We start from the raw sequence: 24,587 nt of genomic DNA, 5'->3' as shown, positions 1-24,587 counted from the left end.
TAAGCCCAGCTACTGCTAGAACTAGGAGTTGAAACCACAGGTAGCCAGGGGATTTTTTTAGGTAAGGATCACATAAATAAAATTTATAAAGTAATAATACCAGAGATTGTTGATCCAGGGCATATCTGATTGCTTTAGTGCAGGGGTGCCCACAATTTTTGTGTTAAGATCTACTTTTCAAATGACGAGCTACATGAGATCTACCAACAACAACAAAAAACTCCCTCGCTCTACTGCCTCCAGATTTTTTTATTTTTTTTTAAACAATTAAAAGTGGACGGGTGAGTGGGCAGGTCGGCATTAGTATATGCAACTTAAAGACCGATTTTACTTGTCTCCTGAAAATGCTTTTTAAATATGCCAAGAATTTGCCAATTGCTGGATAGTGTCGCACTCACCAGTTCCCCACCGGGCAAGTTCACAGATGAAAGCAGCAACACAGAGTCCAGGCGTGCATTGGTATCCACTTTCCATCGCTTCTGCTGAACCTGCAGGAACAGATTGTAAAACACTACACCCCTTCATGAAGAATTATAATCAAGAGTCATTTTATAGAAAAAGCCACAATTTAACAAGCTCTAGTTATAAATATTTCTCCATGTAAACCTGTAACCGTGTACGATTTTCTATCACTGCCCAAACAAAATCTCCAACTTCTCTTTCGTGCAACCATGACAACAGGATTCAGTCTGCAGTCAGAATTACCCAAAACTCTTATCCCCCGATCCTGTAATTGGCCCACTACCTATCCTGGAGGGCTGCACAAGGCTTAAGGTCCAATCAGGTGCAGCCTCTGCATGGAAGATAGTGTCTCCTGACAATGTCCTTCGCATTCACTGTATTGGGAATTTCATCTTAGGTGATATATATGCAAAGCGCACAGAACATGTGGAGGCTGGACTAATCATGTGACGATGTAGAAAAGCAGCTCAAGGCCTGCGATAATGTTTAATATAGTTCTTACACAGTATAAAGTTAAAGCTTATGTGAAGTCTAAGTAACAGGCAGACTCTTACTTTGTATACATCTCTGTGTATTTGAGAAGACAGTTTAAACCACAACAAAAAAAGATTTCTATACAGCAGTCACAGCTTTTTTTCGATCCCTCTTCTGTAGGGTGGGGGCATGGTTAGAAAGAAAGCCAGTCCCATGATGTATTGCTGCATTTCATACAGTGTTCCCCCAGCAGAGCTGGCCCAGGGAGGGAGGGGTGGGTGTCAGCTATGCTGACTACGAAACCACGGGCATGCTGTGCGAGTGCATGACATCCTGGAAATGTCCAATTAGCAGATAAAATGACGCAAACTGACCACTTTGGCATGGATCTACTTCCATACTTAGAGTGGTTAAAAACCTGACCACAAGCCACGAGAATCACAAGGGACTAAGTGTACATTTTATTCAGTGTAAAAGTAAAATGAAATAATAAGTTGATTGAGGGACAGAGGAATGTAGTCTCAATGTTTTACTATCAAGGGTTAAATACACTTTAACCTGCAAAAGAGTTGGTCCCCCACAACAAAACTGAAGCCTTATTGGGAATCAGTGGGCCAGATTAATGATGTGTTCATTAGGGCTGCAGCTAACGATTATTTTCATAATCGATTAGTTAGCCGATTATTAAGTTCGATTAATCGGATAAAAAAAAAAAAAGGCTCCAGTGATGGACTACTAGTTTCTATTGAGATTGTAGTCCATCACGGGAGCAAGCTTGGCACGGTGGAAGTAAAAAAAAAAAAGTGTGGCGTGCAATATAGTACATTATACAGCGGCACAGTGCAGAATACCAGAGGCTATAGAGGAATGCAGCAATAATACATTATACTATAATGTACTATTGCTGGGATTTGTAGTCCTCTGTAGCTGGTGTTATTCTGCATTGCGCTGTATATAATGTATTATTGCTGCGATTTGTAGTCCTCTATAGCTGGTGGTATTCTGCAGTGCGCTGTAGAATGACTATACGGCACAATGCAGATTAGTGGCAGCTATAGAGGAATACAAAAAATGCCAGCAATAGTACATTATACTATACTATTATGTATATAATGTATTATTGCTGGGATCCGATGTATTCCTCTATAGATGGCGTTATTCTGCATTGCGCTGTATATAATGTATTATTGCTGCGATTTGTAGTCCTCTATAGCTGGTGGTATTCTGTAGTGCGCTGTATATTGATTATACGGCGAAATGCCGTATACCAGCAGCTATAGAGGAATACAACAAATGGCAGCAATAGTACAACATTATACTATAATGTACTATTGCTGGGATTTGTAGTCCTCTGTAACTGCTGGTATTCTGCATTGCGTTGTATATAATGTATTATTGCTGGGATTTGTAGTCCTCTGTAACTGCTGGTATTCTGCATTGCGTTGTATATAATGTATTATTGCTGGGATTTGTAGTCCTCTGTAACTGCTGGTATTCTGCATTGCGTTGTATATAATGTATTATTGCTGGGATTTGTAGTCCTCTGTAACTGCTGGTATTCTGCATTGCGTTGTATATAATGTATTATTGCTGGGATTTGTAGTCCTCTGTAACTGCTGGTATTCTGCATTGCGTTGTATATAATGTATTATTGCTGGGATTTGTAGTCCTCTGTAACTGCTGGTATTCTGCATTGCGTTGTATATAATGTATTATTGCTGGGATTTGTAGTCCTCTGTAACTGCTGGTATTCTGCATTGCGTTGTATATAATGTATTATTGCTGGGATTTGTAGTCCTCTGTAACTGCTGGTATTCTGCATTGCGTTGTATATAATGTATTATTGCTGGGATTTGTAGTCCTCTATAGCTGGCGGTATTCTCTATTGCGCTGTATAATGATTATACTGCGCAATGCAGATTACCACTGACTATTTATAGAGGAACTACAAATCCCAGCAATATTACATTGCACAGCGCAATGGAGAATACCACCAGCTATAGAGAAACAACAAATCCCAGCAATAATACATTATACAAGGTGTTTAATGTATTATTGCTGGGATTTGTTGTTCCTCTATAGCTGCTAATGTTCTGCAGTGTGCCGCTTAAAAAAAAAACACAACAGGAAACATTAAAAAGCTACTGGCCGATCTCGACTTACTTTGAATGATGGTGTTGTCCGCGGGCAGCGGCGTTGTTGGTTGCCGGCGGGCAGCGGCGAGTCGGGAAGCTCACCTGTAGACGGGGGCTAGACGCATGTGGTGTGCGTGGAGTAAGCGGGTTTACCGGCGTGTGCCGTGGGCGTGGTACAATCGGCTTAACCGACGTGGGAGTGTCGTGAGCGGCGGGCGGGAAATTTGAATTTTAGCCGACGAATCGACGATGGAAAACGTTGACAACGTTTTCCATCGTCGATTTTAATCGAATAATTGTTTTGCGGCCTGTGCGGTGGGCACGTCGGGCGCAGCGTGTGACGTGTGACTCAGGCCGCCTGTGGAGCCCCGAACAGGCTAAGCAATCGATATCTGACGAATCGACGATCGAAAACGTTGCCAACGTTTTCAATCGGCACTTTTAATCGACTAAATCGATTAACTGTTGCAGCTCTAGTGTTCATGAAGTGCTAACGCACCAACCACGAAAGTAGAAAGACATACATACCTCCGTAACTCTTCCAACAACAATATCGCCAACTTCCCCATTATACCTAGAAAACAAATACATGTTAAATTAAAAAAATGTCCCAACCAGGATTAGCTATACTTCAAATTATTGATTATAAAATATATTTCCTGTATATACATTGTATGGCAGAACAAAAAGACTTGAAAGAAACATGGAGGCCAATTCTTGACCTTTGCATCTGACAATGCTAGCTGCTTGGCTGTCGCACTTACCTTCTTGTTTCCATACATTGTCAGCGACCTAAAATAAAGACTTCTGACTTCCCTGGTCTACGTGATTGTTCCACATTAACTACCTATAGGGGATTCAAGATGGACAACATTTTCTTTGGCTCTTTCAATCTGCATACTTCTTCTTAGTCAGTAACTCAAAGCTATAAAGCCACCAAGTCAGCCTACTACCCAGGCAACCAACATTTTCAGAAGGAGGTCAGCAATGGTAGCTTCCATATTTCTCCATGACAGGTTGGGCTTAAAAGAGAACTATGGGGTAAGTGTTTTTTCCCCATAGTTCTCTCAAGGGTCACGGGAGGACATAGACTAGTGTCCTCCCGTGACCCAAAGCTCAGTATATCGCAAGCTACAGCTCGCGGTATACTGAGACCGCCTCAGCTGGGACGAATCCCGACCTTACTGTCGAGATCCAGCCAGCTGCGCGAGTGACAGCTGGCTCTGCCCATCTAGAGGCACAACCAGCTGTACCCACCACCTCTCCCCCGTCCGTTCCTCTAGTCAGCGCCGGCGCATCGGGGATCCCTGCAGGGAGCCGTGACTAACAGTCACCTCTCTCTGCAGGGACAGGATCGAGAAGCGAGCGACGGTATGTGTTCGCTCACTTCCCGATCTATTGAGCCAACTTGTGACAGTTTCATAGTCACACGTCGGCTCAGACTATGAGGATGTGTGATTTTCAGTCACCTCATAGTTCTCCTTTAAATTTCTAGAAGCAGAGAAACCATAAGTGTTGATTGCCAAATGCAACCAGCAAGCTTTCTTTTCCAACCTGCACTATACACATACATGCCAAATGCGAGTGCTTGGCAAGCACTGGTGGAGCTCTCGAAGAACACTCTAGGGCTATGTGGCTCACCACATATGGGTGCTCAGTGCAGTTCTAATTTGCTGTTAGCCAGGCAAAGCTGATAGTAAAAGTGCCCCTGGTGAGAGGTGGCCATCTTTTTTTTCACATCTCCTCCTTTTCATATCTGTGGATCAAGACAGGATCTGTGCAAGGCATTTTTATCATCAGCTTTAACTATCCAGCAGCAAGGAGGCAGAGGGGGGGGTCTTGCTGTAAATAGGACTTGAGGTCCGCTTTTACAGTTCCTAATTTAAAAAAAAAAAAGAAATTCTGCTTTTAGACCACAGTTCCCAAAAGCTATTTTTTTTTTAACAAAACAGTTTTTGCTAAAATGCACCTAGTGTGCTGTCTGCTAAATCTCCAGCACACGAAGGTCAGTGCTCAGTCTTGATGCACAAAACCATTACATAATCTCACAGTCGGTTAACTAAAAACGGTACTAAACCTCTGACACACTGGCTGCTTCTGTAAATGGTCTGTGAATGTGCACAGTGCATTACAGAGAGTCAAGCTGTGCTTCACGGCAGCTCTGTAAAAATCTTATGCTAGAAAACTAATTATTGTTGGGAGAAGACAGCTGCTGTGGGCAGAGGGTCGGGAGGGGCTCCACCATCAAGCATGCAAACTTCTTTCTTAAAAAGGTAAAGTATGGAGTTTTGCAGTTGATGAACATTTAAACTTTGTACTGTAGTGTTTAAAGCACATTTAAACCCCAAAAATAAGAATGCGATATATTACAGCCTAACAGTCCTTAGATGCAGTGGCTGCATTCGTTTTATTTTTCATAAGCACATTTTCTGCAACCGTCCTGGAAGATGATCTGGGAAAGCCTGAGTAACTACCCCAAGAACTCCATTTCCAAGAATCTTCCAGGATGGTTGACTGGGGAGATGGCTCTTCCCACCTGCAAGAAGCACAAGAGTAGAAAGTTTTAAAGGGTTCCCAGGAGCCAGCGACCCCAGTTGTAGCAAAATAACTGCATTTTTTAGCCAATAAATAAGACAAGGGAGGGAACTTTCTCCACCAACCTGGAGGGTTCCTGGAAAAGGAGTTAGATTCCCAGATCATCTTCCAGGATGGTTGGCTGGATAGAACAGCGAAATGTTATCTATGGCAGGACTATTGGTGGAAGCACTTTTCTTGCACATCCTAATCCTGCTCTGAGTGAATGTCAATTCAGCAGTGCTCCACGAAGGTGTTAAAGTTTCACCATGTAGCTGTTCTGCAGATCCACTCCTCTAAGGCACAGACCCTTTCAGCCAGGACATGGATAGTGATCTGTTGGAGTGTGTGCTGGGACAAGTTTTGCCTGCCTGTTAGGGTTTCTTACCCTTCCTTGTCCACTTGCTTGCAGCATGGTCTCAGTGCGATGATGCAAACACCACATTTTACTATTTACCATCCGCTTGTCCATTTAGTCTGTGCCCTTGGAAGTGTTCTGATCTACCAAGTGCTCTGCAGTTGCTGTACTCCGCGTATGACCCTGGCTCTGGTTGACTGATCTTATGGTTCCTGACTCCGGCTATTGTTTCCGTCCAGCCCGCCCTTGCTACGCTCAGCTGCCGCACTCTACCCGCTGCCGGTTATCCCAGATTCCGCTGTCCCCCCGCGGGCACAGAACCGGCACAGCTGCCTATACTGAGAACGGAGGAGAGAACAGCATTCTCCCACTGCTGATCTCTCCTCCTCTCTCTAAATGCGGAAGCGATGTGCATTACATCACTTCCACCTTTAGCTGTCATTTCCCTGGCTGCTATAGCCAGTGAAGAAGCTGCTGAAGCAGATCCCTTGGGGGTCCCAAGGTGACATTAGGGGTCTTAGAGACCCCTGATGTCTTCATAAAGAGGAACTGTCAATGTATGTCAGCTATCACATTGGGGGCTTGTTATCCCCCTGTGTAATACCGTGTTTCCCCGAAAATAAGACACTGTCTTATATTTTTTTTGGCTCAAAAAAACAAATGGTCTCATTTTCGGGGTAGGTCTTATTTTATTTTTTTAATGTACAACAATCCACACTTATTCATGTAGAAAGGTCTACATGTATTCATGTACAAAAATATGGTGATCAGGGCAATCAGGGGTGCCGTACCTTTCCAAGAGCAATTTGCTAACCAATCGCTGGCCAGAATGAGCGAAGCGCGCTTTCACTATGGATTCCTCACAGGCGGAGTGCATCTGGTATCACTCTGCCTGTGACAGGAGCTGTCGCTATAGAGGAGGCATCGGCTTATGCGGCTCTGCTCCCTCCGGTGCCGCCTTGCTTCCTTGCTATGGCCAATTTTAGGCATGGTAGTTTTTTGCGATTTCGCAGGGGAATGCAATTGTAAAGCTTGACATGCGTCTATTGTGGGGTCTATTAACCCGACTTGACCCCATCTTTTATATTTTATCAAAAAATTGTGTACTAATACATGTTTTATAACATAACGTAGGAAAACCGTTTTGTTTTTTTCAAAATGTTCAGAACTTATTTAATTAAATAGTAAAAAATAAAAACCCAGTGATGATTAAATACCATCCAAAGAAGGTCTATATTTCCTCCAAAAATGGTATAAAATGAATTTCAGTACAGGTTTGCATAAATGTCAGTCAAAGTACCTCAGCGCTGAATACTGAAAAATGGCCTGGCCAGAAGGTGGTTTAGCACCCCGGTCTGCAAGTGGTTAAGTGTCAGGTGCTTAGAAGATGCTTCTTTCAGTAGTTTGAATAGTTAATGAAGTCAAGCTGTCTAGAACTAAAAAGACGGTTCCAAGAAGGGACAGTTAAGATATGAGGAGGCTTGGGTCTCTATAATGCCTTGCTATTGACTAGAGCATCTGTGGCCAAAGATTTGTTGAGATATTCAGACAATTCTGTAACCTTTAACTTGAAGGTACTGACTGCGAGCCCTTCTCTAATCCTCTCTGAAGATATTATTTAAAAAATAAGTGCTGGGTTGCACTGTTTGATCTTCTGTATCACTTTTCCTAGAAATGCTATTTAGTGTAAGCCAGACTAGATTCCCATCTGTAAGCAAAAGCATATAATCCTAGTTAATTCCCTCATGAGCTGAGACAGAAGAAAATGTCTACCTTCTTGTGATGTGGCAAATAATTCTGAGGTAGGCCCCAGCATGTGACTAGGATCTGAATTACCCCTCAATGGAGTTCACACTATCCATGTCTAAGGAGCCTCCTGCTCAGGAGGTCCACCATGAAGTTCCGTGAGCCCTTCATGTTGGTCGCTGTCATGTGATGCTAGGTTTGCTTGGGCCCACTGACAGATAGGGTCCGCCGTCCTGATTTGATGCCTGAACCATTCCGATATGTGACAATTATAGTGTTGTCTAATAGGATCCAAGTTTTCTTAAACAATTGTCTTGAAGACAATGAAGGCTGCGCAATTCTCAGGAGCTGGCGTCTTTGGTGATTTTATTATGTACTGATCAGGTTCAGACTCTGCCTTGAGTCGGAAGTTCTTCCCTGGTGCACCAAAGCAAGAAATCTTTCCAGGAGTTTTTAATCCGAAGAGGACTGTCAACGTCGTCTGCCTGAGAGTTCCAATTCCTCAATATGAGCTCATGAGGTCAGCTTTATGAATAAGTCTACGGTTGAAACATGTGAGAGGTTGTAGCTGGTTGGGGGGGGACGCAGTGCTGGCATTTGTTGCTTTATACACTTTTTTTCACTGTTATACTGGATTTGCTGTGAATTTCAATAGTCTGCAGTATTGGAATTCTCTTGATAGTGCGGTCTGTTCGTATACTACTACATTCCAAGGTGGAGACGCACCTATTAGACCAGCACCTGTGGAGTCCTGATGGTGCCTAAGGAATTGGAGTGGTGAGATTTCCTTTGGCTCTATATTATTAAGCATTGCTTATATCTGAGATGTAATCATACTGCTCTCATAAATAAGCAAACACCTTACAAAGTGTATGCTTTGTTTATGTATTCTATTTCAAATATTAGCCATATCATTAAATTTACAGTAAATCCTGAAACACTTCCTTTCAGTTCCTGCCATTGATGAACATTACAATTTGGAGGGTCAGTCTATTCAGAATTGTTATTTTAGAAAGTTTGGGGGATGCTGAGAGTTAAAAACGCATGAAGCTTTTTATTTCCCTATAGGACTAAATTGGGTGAGATCTCTGTGCAGAGTTCTGGGGTGTGCAGAACTGCTGTGACCATTATAAGGGGATTCAATCTCCCTGCTGGATTTCTTTTTCTTTTATATTATAGACATTATGTCCTCATTGGGGTCTTTATGGACATACACCCCAAGGAGGACAAGGCAGAGATGGGAATTATCAGGGAGATTTTGCCAAGTATCCAACACATACGAGTATCCACGAGTCAATCTAGCACAACAGACTTCACGTATGACTTAACACTCCAGGTTCATGACTGCTTACAGCTCCACTCACCACCGGCTCGCACTCCCTCCCTGGCATCTGTGGTTGCTGGTGCCAGGGTGTACTCACGACTCCACCACATTGCTGTCCATTCAAAGAGGCCCAGGGTTCTACTGAATATAAATATCCACAACATGGCAGCATACATAAGGAGCAGTGAAGGCCACCAACAGTTTCCACCTTTGCTCCACTCTACCAGAAGCAACACAGGGGAGAGCTGTGAGTAAGAGAGGGCTCAACTAGTTACGGATAGCTGCTTCTCCTCAGGGTAGAGAAGGAACCTTGGGGAAAGAGATGGGTAGGAAGGGTCCTACAATTATGAATTATGACAAGAAAGGGCTTAATCCTAGCCAAGACAAGCCCAGGCACGCAACCCCTCCAGGTCCACTGTCCCTGAATCATGGGGGAGCATACACTGGGAGGCCCCTGCAACTAGCACAAAGGCCTATGGAGAAATGCACCTATTAGGCCCGGGGGAAATACAATAACTGAGGTGGTTGGGAGGGACCACACCTTTTAATTGTGGATGATGTCTTTTATGTTTTAGGTGGGTGGATCCGCTCTCTCCTGCACTGTCCTTGAGGGCGATTTGGGACTAACGTACACACCACAGAGTGGAAGACACACATCAGTGTCAAACTTAGGTCAAAACAAAGGTCAGGTAGAATTCACCAATTGCTTCTTCTGTAGTCACAAATCACTGTGTCTCCATGTGGTCATATCCCTGTATAGAAGTACTGTACAGGAACACCCGAGTGACAACATACTCATCAATTTATGGGTTATGTTTAATTAAGTTATACTGTGTAACCTGTTTATCAAAAGACTGTCCCCAAGGAGCTCAGCCAGCTGTACCCGCCCCCTCCCCGTCTGATCCGCCAGTCAGCGCTGGCGGATCGGGGAGGGGGGAATCCAGCCCCTCCCCTGTCACAGCAGAGAGCCGTGACAGGATCGAGAGGTGAGCGAACCCGGTATGTGTTCGCTCACTTCCCGATCTACTGAGCCGACCAGTGGCAGTCTCATTGTCACAGGTTGGCTAGAACGATGAGGTGAGTGAAAAGCACTCACCTCATCGTTCTCCTTTAAATCCACCCTATTAAAAGAAAAACGTTTTGGATGAACATACAATAGAACAGTTTCTAAAAGCACCTACCGTGTCTTTAAAGCTCTGACGCAGATGAGTTTGTTGACTCTCTCCACCACACCAGCCACTGAAGCCAACAGCTTGTCATCTTCCATGTAGGTTCCATGACCTCTGGAAAACAAAAGTGAAGATCGTTAAATGTCAATTAAAATATTTGCCAGCCAAAAAATAAACTGCAAGCCATGAAATACTTAAAGAAGAACTCCAGTCAACAAAATATATTTACCCGTGCAGTGAGGCTACCCCCCCCCCCCCCCCCCCCCCTGAGCTGCAAGGATTAACTGCTCATTTTCCTCTAGGTACTACAACAACAACATAAATTAAGTTATATCCACATGAACCGTGAGCCTAGATCAGTCCTTCCAACCTGCCTCCCTCTCCGCTGCAGCAGTCTAAGATCGTATAAATCATCCCATTCTATACACAGTATATAGACATGAGGGTGCTGAGGGACATTCCAATGCTGCAGCGTAGGAAGAGACAGGCTTCAGTAACCAGAGAAGCTGGCCCAGCATTTCGGATGAGTATAACTTTTACTTATTTTTTAGCACCTAGACAAAAGTGAGCAGTTAACCCTTGTAGGGTTAATAAAAGTTTTGCCCGGAGAGCACAGGCTGTGTGTTCAGTACTCCAGCTCTTCATTTAGACATTGCTGTGGTGCAGAAGACCATCACACTCCCTTTTCCCCTTCACAGAAGTGATGAGATGCTAAGACTCTGCAAATTCAGAGCCATTTCAAGGGGCAGAAGAATTACCCAGTACAAATCTTTTAACTAAAACCAAGCGTGACAAAAATGACCAATGAAGCTGTAGCTGCCAACATAATACAAATCAGACACTTTGCTGCTGGGTAGGATATGTGAGACTAGCAGGAACAAAACTATACAGGAGGAAGAATGCGTACAAAACTGGAATATACAAATGTTTCACACTTTAAAGTGACACTAAACTCTGGAGTAGATTTTCTAAAAAATCTACATTCAAGAACCTCAACTATTAATAAAATTGTATCTTATTTGTGTATCACTCGGCTGTAGATCCTCAAATCATCTCTGAATTGGTGCTGACACTGTCCTTCCTTCTGGAGGGGGGCTACTTTTGTTCCCCATGGTCCCTATGTGTGTTGTAAAGTAGTCACCGCTCCAAGCTCACTGCCGTGATGGACTACAATCTATATACAAATTACTAAACTAAACGTGAGATTGTAGCCCATCACAGGAGCGAGCTTGGAGCGGTGACTACTCTACAACACACATAGGGAGCATGGGGGACAAAAGTAGCCACCCTCCAGAAGGAAGGACAGTGTCAGCACCAATTCAGAGATGATTTGAGGGTCTACAGCCGAGTGAAATACAAAATACATTTCTGTTACTATTTAAAAAAGGTACTTGAATGTATTTTTAAGATTTAACTCCGGAGTTTAGTGTCACTTTAAACGATGCTATTACTCAACAAAGCGTACATAATTCTCACAATGAACTTCTCTTCACGCCAGGCACGCAGCCCTGGTGAGCAACAAACAGTATCTGGCTTCATATAATTCTGCTTTGCTGTACAATATATTGCTGGGAGTTGTAGTCCTCTATAGCCGGTGGTATTCTGCATTGCTGTACAATATATTGCTGAGAGTTGTAGTCCTCTATAGCTGGTGGTATTCTGCATTGCTAGGAGTTGTAGTCCTCTATAGCCAGTAGTATTCTGCATTGCTGTATAATGTATTGCTGGGGGTTGTAGTCCTCTATAGCCGGTGGTATTCTGCATTGATGTATAATATATTGCTGGGAGTTGTAATCCTCTATAGCCGGTGGTATTCTGCATTGATGTATAATATATTGCTGGGAGTTGTAATCCTCTATAGCCGGTGGTATTCTGCATTGATGTATAATATATTGCTGGGAGTTGTAATCCTCTATAGCCGGTGGTATTCTGCATTGATGTATAATATATTGCTGGGAGTTGTAATCCTCTATAGCCGGTGGTATTCTGCATTGATGTATAATATATTGCTGGGAGTTGTAATCCTCTATAGCCGGTGGTATTCTGCATTGCTGCATAATGTATTGCTGGGGGTTGTAGTCCTCTATAGCCGGGGGTATTCTGCATTGCTGTACAATATATTGCTGAGAGTTGTAGTCCTCTATAGCTAATGGTATGCTGCAATGCTGGGAGTTGTAGTCCTCTATAGCCGATGGTATTCTGCATTTCTGTATAATGTATTTCTGGAAGTTGTAGTCCTCTATAGCTGGTTGTATTCTGCATTGCTGCATAATGTATTGCTGGGAGTTGTAGTCCTCTATAGCTGATGCTATTATTCTGCATTGCTGTATAATGCATTGCTGGGAGTTGTAGTCCTCTATAGCTGATGCTATTATTCTGCATTGCTGTATAATGTATTGCTGGGAGATGTAGTCCTCTATAGCAGATACTATTATTCTGCAATGCTGTATAATGTATTGCTGGGAGTTGTAGTCCTCTATAGCTGATGCTATTATTCTGCAATGCTGTATAATGTATTGCAGGGAGTTGTAGTCCTCTATAGCAGATGCTATTATTCTGCAATGCTGTATAATGTATTGCTGGGAGTTGTAGTCCTCTATAGCTAATGCTATTATTCTGCATTGCTGTATAATGTATTGCTTTGTAGTCCCTCTACAGCTTGGAGTCAGTGGCAGACCTACCAGGAACGCAGAGGTTGTAACGCTCCACCACTGACCTAAAATCATTAGGCCCCATTCAGCGGTCGGGATAGCGCGACCTTCGGGGCGACGTTCCAGCGACGATCCAGCGACGGTAGCGCGACCTTCTCCGTCGGGCTCCATAGAAAAAAGCAAAATCCGCCGAAAAAAGGGTCCTGTAGAAGCGACCGCGACGAGCGACAAGGAGCTGAGACAGCTCCGTTGAATATCATTGGCCGCCGACTTCTCGCGATATCGCTGCGATATATCGCTACGTGTGAATAGGGCCTTAGTCTGTATTGTTTTGGAAAAACTGTTACATGACTCTAAAAGATTGGTAATCAGTATCGGTGAGTACTTGAGGAAAAGTATCGGTACTCGGTCTGGAAAACATGGTATCAGTGCATCTCTACGGTAAACCTTTCATTCTGAAATTCACTTTCACAGTCTATTCATTTTTTTTAATGAAATTAAAATACAAGATAGTAAGCCCCTCCACACTCCTTACAGCGCTCCCGGCCCAAGTACTTGTAGTGTGCAAAGGTTACATTGTCGCCCTGATGAAGGGATCCTGTGCGGTCCCGAAACGTCATTTTGTATGTGACGATTGGTCCGATTAAATGGGCATCAAAAATATTTGCTGAGTGCTGGCAATTCCTGCTTTTTAATATGAAAATACAAGTTCCCCTCATTTTATGCTAAACTGGCCCATGTTATTCACTGTTCTTTATAGACGGCTACACTATGGAGAATGTGATGGCAGAGTTTTGCAATGCATCATGGGACTTGTAGTTCCACAAATGCTGGAGGGCCAGGGTTTAGCTACCCCAGCAGTATATGATATGCATTAAGCACAACACAGCTACAAAAACTGTGCTGTACAATTATGATTAGATCATTGATACTGCTCACTTGTATGCGCTGCACTATACAATATTCAATAAACACAACAAAACTGTGCTATATGCGACATAATCTGCAGTGCTCAGCTGTATACACTGTGCTGTACATGATATATTCCACTCTCCTCAGCTGTATACACTGTGCTGTACATGATATATTCCACTCTGCTGTACCTGATATATTCCACCCTGCTCAGCTGTATACACTGTGCTGTACCTGATATATTCCACTCTGCTCAGCTGTATACACTGTGCTGTACCTGATATATTCCACTCTGCTCGGCTGTATACACTGTGCTGTACCGGATATATTCCACTCTGCTCGGCTGTATACACTGTGCTGTACCTGATATATTCCACTCTGCTCAGCTGTATACACTGTGCTGTACCTGATATATACCACCCTGCTCAGCTGTATACACTGCGCTGTACATGAACACAGGGTGATCCACCATTAGGCATACAGCTGCCTGCTCCATATTCGTACTCAAGCAGTGAGGAAAGGATAAATCTGACAGCCGTGGAAAAGGCAACTTCACAAACATGTCAGCAATGGCAGCTCTGTCCATACTTCTGTCCTGACAGGTACTAAGTGTCCCCTGTGGGGGGCTGACAAGCTCCTGCACAGGCCGCAGGCCCGCCCTCACCTCATGAAGCTGGAGTCTGCGGTGATGGTGTCCCCCGGGGCCACTAGGTGGCCGGTGGTATCTGCTGTCACCGCCTCAGTCACACGTTTTCGGGCCACCGGCAACCTGATATCCACCGCCATTCTTGAACATGCACTATTTCCTAGGACATGGGCGCCGCCATCTTGGCTAGAACGGATGTCCGCTCGCAGCCATGTTGGAGGTGGCGAAAACTGCTCAAAAGCGGCCATGTTTGGTAAGGGAAAACAGAGGCACAGCGACGGCCATGTTGGTTGCTGGTGACGTGTCCTGGTCTTTGTGCGCCGTCACGTGGAGTGAAAAGATTATTACAAGCAACTGCAGGACATAAGGGACAGAGCTGAGCTCTATAAAGGGGAGTGGGTTCTATTAAATATTTATTATAGATTTTTGTTTTATAATTTAGAAACAAGCTTTTTCAGGGGTCTGTGGATTTTAGTTTTTTTTTTTAGAAAACATTTTATTGATGGGTTTCTAGCTTTGTGCTGGGGAAGGGTTTTAGGAGGCCCATAGTGGTCACCCATCCAGGGGCACCTCCTGGTTTTGAAAATCTGTCCCTGGAAAAAATAGAAATCCTTGAAAAGTCAGTGTTTAAGGGGCCAGGTCACACCAGCAATCATGTGACAGGTGCGGGTTTTCCAGCCATACCTCCCATGTGGGCACGGATGACATTTGGCACAGTGGACATAAATAGAACACGGTGATGTAAATACATAGAGGAGAATTTATTAAAACTGGAGCAGATTTGCACTGCAGCCAATCAGCTTCTATCTTTCATTTTCAAATCTTACCTGAGCAAATTGAAGAGAGATGCTGATTAAGATGCCTTGGGCACCTGCTCCAGATTCCTTGTGCTCCAGTTTTGATAAATTCCCCCCATAGAGTGTGAGCCCACTAGGTGTAAACACTGCATTGCAGTCCTTGTACTGAAAAACACGCATGTGCCCATGTTACACATATGGGTGTCAAATGAAATGGGTAAACTGAGCCTTTCACTTCGTTTTCTTTGCTGGCTACCTTGAACATGTGCTGGTGGGACCTTCTGTATTGTTATGTGTATTGTCCTTGCCATGTGCACCGTTCTACCTTTATGCTAGTCCCAAACAGATCAGTGTGGCTGCCATTGTTATAAAAGTGCAAAAACGTATCACTGCTACATCTGATGCAGAGCCCCCAGAACTCGGGTAGACATGGGCGCAGGCTGAGAGCCATCTTTGTTCCAACACAGCAACACAAGAGCACCATACCATGATCCAACCGATAATACACTTTAAATCCAGAAGGCCGAGCATTATCAGTATACCAAGATTTCCCGCCTAGAGGCCGCCTGGGCTAACGCATTTCACCCATTCAGGGCTTAATCATGGAGCATTAGAGCAGGCAGCTTCTAGGTGAGGAGTCTCTGTATGTTGGAAATGCTCAGCCTTATGGATTAAAAGTGTAATATCAGTTAGATCTCCATGTGCATCTTTGTGTGGCTGCCATTGTTGTTTTGATTTATGGCGTTGCTTCCTTGCTGGCTGAACCAATGAGGTGACGTTCTATCAATGCTTCTCTTGAATTGCCACCAGTGACAGGATCGCAAGTATGGCATGGTCCTGAGTAGTATTAAACACTATATCTTCTTTTCAATAATGACTCCAGATCAAACAAATATACAATGCCCTGCAAAGTGTTTGACAAAGCACTTACAGTCATCATGTTTCCACACAGTTAGCTCCAACTCTCTTAGCTTGGCTTCCCTGAGCTTCCTGTCCAGACAAGATCACAAGAGACAGAGCAGTCTGCAGCATGAATTAGCTTGGAGAAGAGAGGAGGGAGGAAGGAAGAGCAGGGAGAAGGGCAATGGCTTGCCTTGCTGTGTCTGTGTGTTTGTGGAGAAACACACAGCTTACTAACACACACAAGGGTGGCTCCATAGGACCCTGCAAGAGAAATAATAATAGGGTCAGTGCAGGGGACCAGATGATTCTGCGGAAAGCTAAAACTTTTAAACATTGAGGAGCAGTATCCATGGTAAGTGTGTGACAGATTGTACTGGCCACAGGGTGAGGTAATTGCCGGCTGCTATGTTAGCAATAGGTTGAAACAGGTAGTCAGTTACGCAATGGGTTAACTCACCTAAACTGGATGTGGCCAGAAGATATTAAAACAGGTGGAACATATTTTGGGCACTATTCAGCACGGGTCCATATCACGCTAGTATCGATGAATATACATGGGGTGTTATCAGGGTTGCCACCCGTCCGGGATTGGCCCGGACAGTGCGGGTTTGGAATCCTGTGCCCAGGTGCAAGCCCTTCTCACACTCGGGCACATGATTCAAACCGCAGACTTGCTCACCTGACAGCGGGCGGTGAGCAGCGGATGTCGAGCGGCGGCTGTCTTCAGTCACTCCCTCCCTCCTTCTCCCTGGTGTTCTCCTCTGCTAGTGATAGGAAGTGACATCAGAGAGAGACAGGGAGTGAGGGAGAAATCATTCTCCACAGCCTGTGCATGGCCTGGACTCTGGAGAGCTTCCTTCTTCTCATCTGTGACCGAAGCCTTCCTTCTTCACACCTGGACCTCTCAACTAATAAAAGGTATTTAAAACATTTCATCAAAACGGTTAATCAAAAATATCAATTGAAAAGGGTGAGGTGGGGGGTGGGGCTTGTTTGTAATTTGCACTAACATGGAATCTTGGTGCTGGTGACATCTGTATTGGAGTTCTATTGTGAGTGGTGCCATCCGCAGTCATTACGAGCACCCGTTACTTTGGGGATATTGGGTAAGGAGTGCAGCAAGGTATATGGATACTGCTTTGTATAGTACATATCTGAGGTCCTGTGGCATACTGGCATCTTATGGGGCCATTGTTTATGTACAGAGTGTATATCTGTGGACCTGTGGCACACTGGAATCTTATGGGGGCATCGTTTATGTACAGAGTGTATATCTGTGGACCTGTGGCACACTGGAATCTTATGGGGGCATCGTTTATGTACAGAGTGTATATCTGTAGACCTGTGGCATACTGGTATCTTATGGGGCTATTGTTTATGTACAGAGTGTATATCTGTGGACCTGTGGCACACTGGCATCTTATGGGGCCATTGTTTATGTACGGAGTGTACATCTGTGGACCTGTGGCACACTGGCATCTTATGGGGCCATTGTTTATGTACAGAGTGTACATCTGTGGACCTGTGGCACACTGGTATCTTATGGGGGCATTGCTTTTGCACAGAATGCATATCTGTGGACCTGTGGCATACTGGCATCTTATGGGGCCATTGTTTATGTACAGAGTGTACATCTGTGGACCTGTGGCACACTGGTATCTTATGGGGCCATTGTTTATGTATAGAGTGTACATTTGTGGACCTGTGGCATACTGGCATCTTATGGGGGCATTGTTTATGTGCAGAGTGTACATCTGTGGACCTGTGGCACACTGGCATCTTATGGGGCCATTGTTTATGTGAAGAGTGTACATCTGTGGACCTGTGGCACACTGGCATCTTATGGGGCCATTGTTTATGTGAAGAGTGTACATCTGTGGACCTGTGGCATATTGGCATCTTATGGGGGCATCGTTTATGTACAGAATGTATATCCGGGGACCTCTGGCACACTGGCAAGTTGTGATTAACTCCATATGATTTGTGATACATTGTGAATAACTCCAATGTTTTCTAATCACAAAATATATGCATTGTATATACTTTACAAAAAAATTGCAGCGAGGTGCTAAGTGTTCGGGTTTGGCTTGAAGAAAAGTGGCAACCCTATGTGCTATGGTGTTCACTATTTATTTGTCATTGGATATATCTGGAGTATAACCCCTCCCCAGCTCAGTGACATGCTACTCATCAACCTACAATTCAGCTATTCTTATGCGGAATACTGACAAAATGCTGTAAAGACTATGTCAATCCAGGCAGACTCCGGGTTACATACAAGATAAGGACTGTAGGTTTGTACTTAAGTTGAATTTGTATGCAAGTCAGAACAGGTACATTTTTTAAGTGTAACTCCAGCCAAAAAAACATTTATTTCGTTTTGGATAGCATAGGGAAGTGTCACGTTTGTTTTGCTGTCTGTTCCTGTTGTTCAGAAGATTAAAATATAATTTTAAAAAATGTTTTATTTAAAATGACACCCAAAAAAGTTTTTTTCTATTTTTAATTTTATTTTATAAACTTTATTTTTTATTTGTTTGCATGTTTAATTTGTATTAATTTAATTTTTAAAAAAATTTTTTGTCTTTTTAATTATATTTTGTTGTTTTTGTAAACGTTTTTTTAAAATTTTAATGCTGGAAGCAATAGCCAGCCTGCTATTGGATATTTCAAATTGCAATAGCCAATAGCAGGCTGGCTATTGCATCTGCCCACTGCCTGCTGTCAATCAGCAGAGGAAGGTCCTGAAGGAAAGAGTTCTCCATCAGGTTCTCCCATGCTGATTGATAGCTGGCAGTGGGAGGGTGCCTTTTGTTTTGCCTGTATGTTTACCAGGTGTTTAAAAGCCAAGCTTGGCACCTCTAGACCCGGTTGAAACCACAATGTCTGCGTTCCAGAGTGTTCGGCCTCTGAAATGCACTGGAGCGCAAGCCGGCCGGCTCCCTGCGTTCAGGGGCAGGAGGGGGCATGACGGTGCATTGAAGTCAATGGCACCGCAGCCACGCCCCCCACCAACAGTGCGATCGCCCGCACCTAGAATACAGGCACATCAGTGCCTGCGTTCTGGTCCAGTGCGATCTGCAAAAATCGTTCTTGCAGTATTTTTGCATATCGCACTGGACCGTAACGCAGGCACTAATGTGCCTGTGTTCCGGGTGCGGGCGATCGCACTGTGGGTGGGGGGCGTGGCTGCGGTGCCATTGACTTCAATGCACCGCCACGCCCCCTCCCGCCCCTGAACGCAGGGAGCTGGCCGGCTTGCGTTCTAGTGCTTTCCAGAGGCCGAACGCTCTGGAACGCAGACATTGTGGCGTGAACCGGCCCTTAATGAGGGGGGAAAGATGCTTGCTATGTTTAGGTAGATCTCAGAGGGAAATAGGTGTTTTTTTTTTATATATGTTTCTTGTCACCGAGTATAATAAAATTCCCATGCTTAGGATTTTTGGACTCCAGCCTCTACACGTTTATCTGCTTACTGACTGCATTGAGACACCATGAGCAGGCACAATTAGCAGTTGAAATAGCTTAAACACATTGTAATTTTAATATGACTTTAATATCGCTGCTTTTCTGCAGACAAAATAGAATTTTTATCATTTTTTAAGGTGGAATTACAGGTAAAACAATTTGGTTTGGATAGGGTGGGGAAATATTAGTACCTCTTTCAGGTTTTTATTCCTATCTCTGTCCTTTTTTGGCAGATATATTCCCACTTCCTGTATAACAGGAAGTAAACAGCAATCTTGCTTCCATAAACACAGCAGTAGGAAGGATCAGAAGATCCATCAGGTACTTTACTTTCTAAGTTCCCATTGTCCCCTAACTTTCTTGTCCTGGTAACTTTGTTGGTGATCAGTGTCCGGGCACTACCTGGGGGTGGGGAGAAATGTTTATGGGAGTAGTTTGATAGTGACAGCCCTGCAGGTGATTGAATTATAGTAATCTGTTACTCAAATCAAACAGCACTGATTTGATGCTATACCCTACAATAGGGCACAATACCGTAGTACAAAACTGTGATAACACATACAGTATGGGAGCCGCTATCTAAAAGAGGGAGACTCCCTGAACATCAGGGAGACTTGAGATCCCTGTAGGTGTATGGGGTAATCAGTGGGCAACATGCTAGCAACTGGCAAACATGGCACTATGTTGGTAAAACACTGTCAATTGTAACATTACATGGTAAAACACAGGCAACAAACGCAAAGCTATGTAATACAGGGACAACAACATGTAATATTGCAAAACATGGGCAACAAAGGCATAGCTGTATAATACATGGGCACCAACATGTAATTATGACAAAACACAGGCAATAAAAACATAGCTGTATAATACATGGGCAGCAACATGTAATTATGACAAAACTCGGGGCAATAAAAGCATAGCTGTGTAATACATGGGCAACAACATGTAACTATAACAAAACACGGGCAACAAACACATAGCTGTGTAATACATGGTGACAACATGTAATTATAACAAAACACAGGCAACAAAGAGGCAATCATGATAATACATGGTCACTGCAACACGTAATACTGTGCGTTGCGGTGCAGTGCGTTGCGGTGCAGTGTAGTTGATAAAGGTAGTGCATGCGCTACTTTATTTAACCGCACCACAACACATGATAGAGCGGTCAAACGCATTGCGGCTAGAAGGGGTGTCATTTAAATGAATGGCAATGCAACGCACCTGCTGCGCTAAAACACATGGTAGCGCGCTAAAACACAAGCACTGTAGCGTGCGTTTACTGCATGGGGAGAACTAATCTAAGGGGGCAGTATGATGGGGAGAACTGATGTAAGGGGCACTCTGATGAGGACCACTGATGTAAGGGGGCACTCTAATGGGGATCACTGATGTAAGGGGGCACTTTAATGGGGAGAACTAATCTAAGGGGGCAGTATGATGGGGAGAACTAATCTAAGGGGGAACTCTGATGAGGACCACTGATGTAAGGGGGCACTCTAATGGGGGGAACTAATCTAAGGGGGCAGTATGATGGGGAGAACTAATCTAAGGGAGCAGTATGATGGGGAGAACTAATCTAAGGGGCCAGTATGATGGGGAGAACTAATGTAATGGGCACTCTGATGGGGAGAACTGATGTAAGGAAGCACTCTGATGAGGACCATAAGTGGGCATACTGATGAGTAGGACTGAGGAAAGTGGGCACTCTGATGGGGAGAACTGATGTAAGGGGGCACTTTGATGGGGAGGACTGATGTAAGGGGCACTCTGATGCCGACACCTAATGTAAGGGGGTACTCTCATTGGGACAACTAATCTAAGGGGGGGTCTCTGATGGGGACAACTGATGTAAGGGGCACTCTGATTAATACTGTTTTGTTTTTTTCAGTGAAGCCAGCCACAATGTGGTAAAACTGCATCACACTGCAATGTGCCCCTAGAACCTACTAAATTGTCTCTGTAACATTTCAATATAGTGCTAACAAAACAAAAAGTGTGACGTGCATCAGCACTGTGTCTGGAAAAACACACCAGCAGCTGTGCATTGCATTGCAGCTGCTGGTGTAAATACAATCTAAATGGCTGACCGACAGAGTGACTGTTCTGTCCGGAAAACGATTTGGACCTCGGCTCGATAAAAATGTTGCTCACTGAACCTCCTTGAATTTTAATTCACTACCCCTGATATAAACAATACAAATAATACTAACAGATGACTAGGATCAGCAGAGAATGACATTGTGTTATGTCTATGTAGCAATTTGTCAGCTTTTCCAATAAGAGTATTGTTAGGTTGTTGCCATGACATCTTCATAAAACAGTAATGTACTACAGGTAAAAACATCTCAAACTTCACTAAGGTGGAAACATTATGTTTCTTGCACAGATAACAGTAAGGAACCTTCATCTATATTTCTGTTAAAAAGCATAATTAAATTAAACTGGTTAATTTATTAAAAATCTGTAGAGATTTTGTGACTAGTTTTGGTTGGGAAATGGGTGGTGGCCTAGTAATGCAGAGTCCTCCGTCATGCTGGTGGTAAGTAGGGTCCTCTGTTTTTACCACGCACAATGCTGTCCTGGATTCCTGGCATACTAGACTGGGAACCATGGAAAGTTGAGGGGCCCCTCATGTGAATGTTACAGAGTGATTCTCAGCATGGCCCAAAGGCCGAATAGAGTGCAACCCGGAGAGATAGAATTGGGTTTTTAATCGCCCATCCCTGGAACTGCTTTACCTGTAGGCCTGACATGGGAACTGACCTAACAATCTGGCGCAAGGGGTCACTAAAAATGGAAAATAGGGTGATTACAAATTTTATAGTTGTTATTGAAACAGTAGATACAAGGAAATCTTCCAATGGGAGACATCTGTTCCGGTGACAAATAACAGATTTCATCTCCCCTCCTGTTGTGCCATTGGGACAGGAAGTAAGTGCCATTGTTGGCTTCTCCTAAAAAATGCTAGTTGCATGGCTTTCATGCTGATCCTGTGTCATCAACTTTGGACAGTTCACAGGAACAATAAAAAATAGCATGTGGTTCCCCCCAATTCATACCAGACCCTTTAGGTCTGGTGGGAATTTTAGGGGGGACCCTAACGCCAAAAAATAAAAAAGAGTGGGGTCCCCCATAAATTCCCTTACCAGACCCTAGATCTGAGCAGCATGGGGAGAATGCTTTGACAAAGGTCTCTTCCCCACAACTCTGGCCTGGAGTTTCTGGGGGTCTGCAGGCAGGGGGGCTTATATGAATCTGGTTGCCCCTTTCGTAAAGGGGCACCCAGATCCCGCCCCCCTCATGAATGTGTAAGGGGTAGTTGTTACCTCTGCTCATTCACCAAATAGATTAAAATTGTAAATAAACACACAACACAGTAAAAAAAAAAGTCCTTTATTTGAAAAAAAATCACAACACAGGTTTTTGACAATTTATTAAAAGAAAAAAATGTCTATTGATGTAATGCCAATGTCAATGACATCATCCAGTGATGTAGATCCACGTCAATCACGATGGATGATGAAACACTTCCATGTTGATGAGGACAAGGGCCTCTTCCCCACATTCCTGGCCCAGTGATTGTGAGGGTTGCAGGCAGGGGGCTTATATATGCCTTGGGCACCCAGATGCCACCCCTCCTTGTGAATGAGTAAGGGGTTGTTGTTACCCCTACTCATTCACCAAATACAGCAAAATTGTAAAGAAACACACAACACCATAAAGAAAGTCCTTTAGTTGAAAAAAAAACCCCACAATCTAGGGGGCACCCAGATTCCTATAAGCCCCCCTGCCTGTAGACCTCCTCAACCACTGGGCCAGGGTTGTGGGGAAGAGGCCCTTGTCCTCATCGACAAGGCGCTTTGCCAGGAGGGGGGGGCAAAATTAATGAAAATTTAGGATTCGGACGAATCTTAATACCAAAACAAATTGACTTCCGGACCCGCATCCCGAAAAACGAAATAACAAAAAATCTGAAATGAACCAAAACAAATTTTAGAGCTAGCGCACATGTCTAGTGACCAGCTATTGTAACAGTGTGTTGAGGAGACGTTCAAAATTAGTGGCACTGCAAAGAATGCATGTTCATTTTACCATGCATTACTGCAAATTTATGGATCTAAAATATTCAGCCCCCATGTCGGGGGCAGCACTTGAGGCCCTCCTATACTTGATAAGTTGACCATCACTGCTGTTGTCATTACTTTCATCAGGTGTTGCTTTCAAATTTTACCACAGGGTGGTGCCCAAGCTACATATTTGACATTTGAAATGCTGCAGATGAGTTGGCTCAAAGATTTTGGCAGTGTTTGGCAAATAGCTATTTAGTTCCAAAATATATTTTATTATGTATTATTTAAATGAAGTAAAGAATAAACTGTAAGGTGCTAAATAGTCTGATTTGTAATGAAGAACTGCTGCTACAGGATGTCTTGGTAGCCTCTGATACTTTCTGGATCCTGCAGTGTGCAATGTCTGTGTTTCAGCTAAGTGAATGATGGTAAATAATGTGAATCTTTGAATACCCAATCGTGTCGGAGATCTATCAATGGTAACTGCAGAGAGGGTAAAAAACTGGTTGCTGGTCTAATGACGCTGACGAGGACACAGCCACATTTGGGGATGGGGAAAGTGGTTTATCTAAAATTGCCCAGAGGGTTCTTCACAGTTAGAGCAGCAATAATGTGGAACTCCCTTCATCAGGTAGTGGGGGACAAGTTCTGAAAATGTCTGGATGCCTTCATTAATGGGCGCAATATGCAGGGGTATGTATATTCTTAGAAGACTCAGACACACACTTAGACACACACATAGGATGGACCTACGTTTTGTTCCAACCTTATTAACATGTAACTATGTGATTGGGTGTTCCAACTGAACACAGGTTCACAATCACTTTGCAAATTGAATATACAGTTTATTTGAACAGATGCTATTTCTTTAGTAAATGTAACCCAATCA

The 24,587-nt window shown here is 43.8% G+C and overlaps 1 protein-coding gene across 3 annotated transcripts in view; it reads right to left on the bottom strand.

Annotated features, from left to right (window-relative positions):
• EXOSC2 (exosome component 2) overlaps positions 1–14,637 on the bottom strand; it is a 35,659-nt gene extending 21,022 nt beyond the window's left edge. For 2 of the 3 annotated variants that reach the window (XM_018558535.1, XM_018558536.1), the window contains exons 1-4: positions 14,470–14,637; positions 10,255–10,356; positions 3,600–3,645; positions 399–488 (exon numbers count right to left, since the gene is read on the bottom strand). In XM_018558535.1, the coding sequence (XP_018414037.1) occupies positions 399–488; positions 3,600–3,645; positions 10,255–10,356; positions 14,470–14,591 (360 nt within the window). In that variant the 5' untranslated portion in view covers positions 14,592–14,637. The remainder of the gene's footprint in view (positions 1–398; positions 489–3,599; positions 3,646–10,254; positions 10,357–14,469) is intronic. The other variant, XM_018558537.1, reaches the window with a different exon arrangement.
• Positions 14,638–24,587: the final 9,950 nt, after the last annotated feature.

This window comes from Nanorana parkeri, unplaced genomic scaffold (genome assembly GCF_000935625.1).
Source record: "Nanorana parkeri isolate BGI_ZX_2015 unplaced genomic scaffold, ASM93562v1 scaffold345, whole genome shotgun sequence".
Classification (NCBI taxonomy): domain Eukaryota; kingdom Metazoa; phylum Chordata; class Amphibia; order Anura; family Dicroglossidae; genus Nanorana; species Nanorana parkeri.
Note: the sequence above shows the minus strand (reverse complement) of the source record. Positions and strands in the feature narration are given on the sequence as shown.